Source organism: Crocodylus porosus, unplaced genomic scaffold, assembly GCF_001723895.1.
Source record: "Crocodylus porosus isolate Cpor-Errol unplaced genomic scaffold, CroPor_comp1, whole genome shotgun sequence".
NCBI classification, from domain to species: Eukaryota; Metazoa; Chordata; order Crocodylia; family Crocodylidae; genus Crocodylus; species Crocodylus porosus.
In genome coordinates this window covers 68204381-68210108 of record NW_017728949.1, presented here as the reverse complement: position 1 = coordinate 68210108, position 5728 = coordinate 68204381, and the positions used below count along the sequence as shown (strand labels likewise).

At 51.4% G+C, this 5728-nt stretch overlaps 1 protein-coding gene across 12 annotated transcripts in view; it reads right to left on the bottom strand.

The window, feature by feature from the left end:
- R3HDM1 (R3H domain containing 1) overlaps positions 1–5728 on the bottom strand; it is a 169974-nt gene that overhangs the window by 9780 nt on the left and 154466 nt on the right. For all 12 annotated transcript variants that reach the window (XM_019554019.1, XM_019554023.1, XM_019554026.1 and 9 more), the window contains 2 exons: positions 2149–2318; positions 1765–1915 (listed from right to left, as the gene is read on the bottom strand). In XM_019554019.1, coding sequence (XP_019409564.1) covers positions 1765–1915; positions 2149–2318 — 321 coding nt within the window. The remainder of the gene's footprint in view (positions 1–1764; positions 1916–2148; positions 2319–5728) is intronic.

The following is a 5728-nucleotide window of genomic DNA, read 5'->3' as shown; positions in this document are numbered from 1 at the left end:
TAGATCCCCCCTCAGCCTTCTCTTGTGGAGGCTGAACAGGTTCAGGTCCCGTAGCCTCTCCTCATAGGGCCTGCCCTGCTGTCCCCTGATCATGCGAATGCCCCTCCTCTGGACCCTCTCCATGTTGTCCACATCCCTCTTGAAGTGCGGTGCCCGGAACTGGACGCAGTTCTCCAGCTGCAGCCTGACCAGTGCCACATAGAGGGGGAGGATCACCTCCTTGGACCTGCTTGAGATGCATCTGTGGATGCACGATACGGTGAGGTTAGCCTTTCTGACTGCATCCCCACACTGCCGGTCCATGTTCAATAATGACTCCGAGATCTTTTTCTGCCTCTGTGCCGGTGAGAAGGGAGTTCCCCAGCCTATAGGTATGCTGCTGGTTCTTCCTCCCCAGGTGCAGCACCTTGCATTTGTCAGTGTTGAAACCCATCTCATTCTCATCTGCCCATCTCTGTAACCTGTCCAGAACTGATTGCAGCTTGTCCCTCCCCTCTAGCGTACCCACCTCCCTCTATATCTTAGTGTCATCTGTGAATTCGAACAAGGTGCTATTCAGCCCCTTGTCCAAGTCACTGATGAAGATATTGAATAGCGTAGGCCTGAGGACCAAGCCCTGGGGGACCCCACTGCCCACATTCTTCCAGGTTGGAAAAGACCCGTCCCCCACCACTCTCTGGGTATGGCCCTCCAGCAAATTGGTGACCCATCTGACCGCATAGGGATCGATACCACAGTCGCCTAATTTTTTAATGAGAATGGGGTGAGAGACAGTGTCGAAGGCTTTTCTGAAGTCCAGAAAGACTATGTCCACTGCAACGCCTGTGTCCAAGGATTTAGTGACCTGATCATAGAAGGCCACCAGGTTGGTCTGACAGGACCTGCCTCTGATCAACCCATGGTGGTTGCTCCTAACCATACACGGCCCTGCTGGTCCCTCGCAGATGTGCTCCTGGATAATTTTCTCGAAGAGCTTCCCTAGGACCAAGGTAAGACTAACCTCGGTGGAAGGTTGAAGGCAATATGGCAAGAGGAGAAGAGCAGCCAGGTCAGAGTGTTGGCCGTCCTTTGTACCTAGCTCTATTATTGCGCTAGGACAGGGGTCATCAGAGAGGGATAGCATGGCTCGCTCTCTGTAGCCAGACAAATACAATAATGGGATATCACTCTCATAGCTGTACATCAAATGTCATACTTTGCAAGTAGCAGGACTACTGTTATAATGCAGAGGCCATAGTCTCATTGTGTTACAAAGATTTAATCTAGCGATCAAACTACTACTTACATTGTAATCAATAAAGGAAGAATAAAGAGTTTAGCAGAAAACAGAATTGTAGGATTAAGATCCACCTTGTTTATTGACCACATCAAACCCATCAACTGCAGTACATGGGCATGTAGGACTAGATGATCTTTTCTAATGCTACCATTAGTACCATAAGCCTACTTTTATTTGATATTTAAATGTCTATTTTCAGTTCAAAACTTAAAATAAATTTAATTAAAATTACACAAAACTATTTCAATTTTAAATTCTGCACTGCTGAAAGATAGTTTGTTCTTTTGAGGCAAGGGGAGGGACTTGGGTGCCAAAGGGTAGTATTAATTCTTATGACATTCAAGGAATACAGTTTTTGAACACACTAGCCAAAAAATGATCACTTTTTAGTTGACCATAACTTGCTCCCATAAAACAAAATATTTATACATGATCATCTGGAAAAATTGAATACCTCTTTATGAGTTATACAGTGAAAGCCTTACCTGGTCCAGGGACAAAAGGTCTAGAAAACTGGGGCACAATAGAAAGAGGTGTTAACGTGGGACGGATGTTTTTCAGATTTGATAGCTGAGCTGGTGCTGGTGATTGGGCTGGTGAGGTGACAGGACTACCTAGTTGAGGACTATGCTGTAACTGGAATAAATGTTATACATAAGTAAGTGTATTTGGCTCTCGCAAGTGTTTTAAATATATTTACCTGAATATACTACATGATATTTACAATATTTAAGTCAGGAAACAATAAATGTAATATAACTATTTGTGAGCACTGCTGAAATATGTTTTTGTTCCTCCCCAAAACTGATTCCTTTCTTTTTAGATACAAGATTCATGACAAATTCTCCCGAGAGGAAAAAAATCCATACCTGTGCAGCACTGTCTAAAGTGCTAAACTCTGTAGATTTCTGTCCCCTTTGATGGTCACAATAATATTTATTCTGCTTCCACTGCGGAGGTGAGTGGGGTCGGGGCTGGGGATTGTTAGGTATATTTAGCTGCATCATTACTACTCCTCCACCTGGTGGGGGTGCTACCGCTGCAATACAAGAAAAGTGAAGGATCTTGTTAAAGAGTAGCTCCTCTAGCCACAGCTTTATTGTGTCAAAATTGAAAAAACAAATAAGAAAGCGGTCAACATGCAGAACCCGCGAGAGAGTAAACTGTTGGTTTCTAGATGCATGGGAATTTATATTCTGTGGAATATTTTACTTCCATTAACAGATAAAATCTTTTTAGATCGCTGAAAAATAAATTACCAGGATTCAGAAAGACAGGTTAAGCTATTGAAAAACTTAGTATCAAATATTAAAAACTTTCTTAAACCAAATTGTTCTATAGCACAATAGTTGAAAATGCACTAAATCTACTATACTTTACCTTCATTCACAGATAGGGTCAGGTTTATTTCTATGGGCAAAGTATGAAAAATGATGTCCCCAAGTTCCTGTGGGGGCAGCTACAAGAAAAATGAGAGGCAAGTTTACATGGCCTGGGGTGATCAAAACTGTCACCATCCTTTTCAAAAAATCTCCTTGAGTAGTAGTTTAACTTTGTCTTGGTTTTCAAAAGCAACTCTCCAAACAAAGGCTTGCTGAGAAAGAAACTTGCCCCCTGGCTGGTCTGTCACCAGGCCCACACAGGAGGGGTTGAAAGGATGCTGGTGCCACGCAGAAAAGGAAGGTCTGGAAACGCTGTTTGGGTTCTGCCCAGTTATGATGGAATACAGGCCAGAAGGGGTAAATAATGGCCTGTCTTCTTCGATATTAGAAATGGCAATCAGTAAGCTATCTGACCAGGAACGGGGAATTATTTTGGGCGGAGGGCCACTTACTGAGTTCTGGCAAGTCATCGAGGGCCACATGGATAGCCCACCCCTTGATGGGTGCCCTGGCCCCTGGTCACCATCTTGGGATCAGAAGTCCTGACCCCTAACCCCCACCACCAGAAGTCCCTCCCTTTGGCCCAGTGGCAACATGTAGGGGGTGCACATGCACCCCCTGAGAGCTCTGGTGCACCCCCTGACAGCCATGCTTGCCACTTAGGCAATGGGCAGGGGCGACAGGCGGGAACGCCAGTGCCCCCCCTGCAAGCACCAGTTGATCACTGTGCTCGCTGCAGCTGCTTTTGGGAGTGACTGCGGCTGCTTCTGGGAGCGGCTGCAGCAATCGGCTGGCGCTTGCTCCCAGAAGTGGCTGGGCTGCAGCCACTCCTGGAAGTGGCTGCAGCGAGCACAAGATTGTCTGCAAGGGACCCCCTCTGGGACCGCAGGATTGCCCACGGGGATCCTCCCACACCCCCAGACCACAGGATCACCTGCAGGGAACCCCCACTTCCAGTCAGTGGGACTGTTTGCAGTGGGGGCACATGCCCCTCCCCCCACCCCCCAACTAAGGAGGCACCAGTCACCCATGCCTTGGCCCCTCCCTGGAAGTGCTTTCAGCAACAGGGTTTGCCTTCTCCGAACCAGAAAAATACCAAATTATATTCTAAAAAGTACTACAACATTAATTAATCTCATTTCAAAAAATATTTTTGTCCTGATTTACATGCATTTGTGTAGTGTACATAAAGGTGATAGTATAATAGCTTAAAATGAAGTCTTAACTCTTGTATATTGTGGGAGGGTGGGTATAGGTTTGTGGGTATGTGGGGTGTGGGTGTCTGTGTAGTTTTTGGTGGGTGGTGAATAGGCATGGGGGTGTGGCTGTGTGGGAGATGTGGATTTTGCAGGGGGCTGTGAGTCTGTGGGGAAAGGGTGGCTGGGGAGGGTTGTGACTTGGGTGGAGGGGGAGGGTTTACCCAAAACCCGCCCCCACCCTGCGGCGGACAGAGCCCCCGCCAGCATTCCTGCAAGCCTGGGCTCCACGCTTCTGCTGCTCCTGGCCCTGGGGCACTGGCGTGGGCCCCATTCTCCCGTTCACAGCCACTTCCCCGTTTGCCGTCACTGTCCTTCTCCTGCCACTTCTGCATCCCCCAGCCCCTTAACCATTCTAGCACCACATCCCAGCTGCTTCTGCAGTCCCAGTGATACAGCCGGGCATCAAGTGGTACCAGAGCCACTGGCGGGCAAGCAAGAGGGGGAGTGGGGAAATGGTTGCAGCAGGCAGGGGGAAGGAGCAGCAAGCGGGAGCACAGAGCGCAACAACAGCTGGGTGGGAGTGTGGGGGCTGCACCAGTGCACCAGGGCCAGTGCTGACAAGGCCCAGAGCGGGGTGGCAGGAGCGCAGGGTCCAGGCTGGCAGGGGTCTACGGAGCCAGGCTTGCTCCTCCTCTTCCTGCTTGAGCAGCGCAGCCCAGCTCTAAACAGCCCCTGCCAGCCCAGACCCTGTGCTCCTAGGCAGAAACTGCTGCTCAGCACAGAGGAAAGCAGCCCCCTCTCTTGCCGCCACCAGGTAGTTTTAGCTGCATCCTCCTGGAGCCCGCGCCACACAAGGCTGTGGTGCAGCTCCTTCACTGCTGTCTCTGTGCTGCCCAGTGCAGCAGCAGTGGCTGTGTGGAGCTGCCACAAGGCAGCTCACAACAGCAGTGAAGGAGCTGAACCGCAGCCTAGTGAGGAATGAGCTCCGGGCGGACATAGCTAAAGCTGCCTGGCACCACTGGGGTGGGGGAGGTGCTTTCCCCATGCCAAGCAGCAGTTTCTGTCCAGCTGCTGCTGTAGCTCAGCAACAACGGGTGAACCTGAAGCCGGCGTGGGGCCCAGGCTGAGCAGCAGCGGTGCAGGTCAAACTGCTGCTCAGCATGGAAGAAAAGCAGCCCCCTTCCCTGGTGCAGCTGCTCAGAGCCCACACAGGGTTGTCCGTGCCTGCTCTCCACTGCCACCACTGCTCCATGGGGCAGCCCAGAGGCAGTGGTGACATGGTGGAGATGCAGGACAGCCCTGTGTGGGCTCCAGGGAGCTGCACCAGGAAGTGCCAGCAGTAGGAGGGGCCACTTTTCTCCCATAAGCAGTTTGCCCTGCGCCACTGCTGCTCAGCCTGGGCCCTGCCTGTACCATGGGGCTGGGGTGAGGTGGACTGGGAGTGAGCGGGTGTGCAGGAGCCAGAGGCAGCCGGACGAGAGTGCAGGGCCTGCACTGGTGTCCCAGGGCCAGTGCCGGTAGGGCCAAGAGCAGGGCAGCAGGAGCACAGGGCTCCACACTCCTGCCCAGCTGCTGCTGCAGTCCATGCTTGCTCACTGCCCCTTCCCCCAAACTGCCGCAGCCACATCCCCACTCCTCCCCTGCTCACCCATGCATTGGCAGCTCCAGCAACATGTGGTTCCCAGCTGCATCACTGGGACTGAAAGAGCCAGTCAGGCCTGGCCCTGAGGACTGGGTCGATCATCCACAGTCCTTCCTTGGCTCCCTCCCCCTTATCTGTATTTCCCTAGGTGCGGGGAGGCAGGAACAGCCCCAGGCCAGAAGCCCCTGCCACAGAAGTCCCCGCTAGGCAGAGGCTTCTGGCTTGG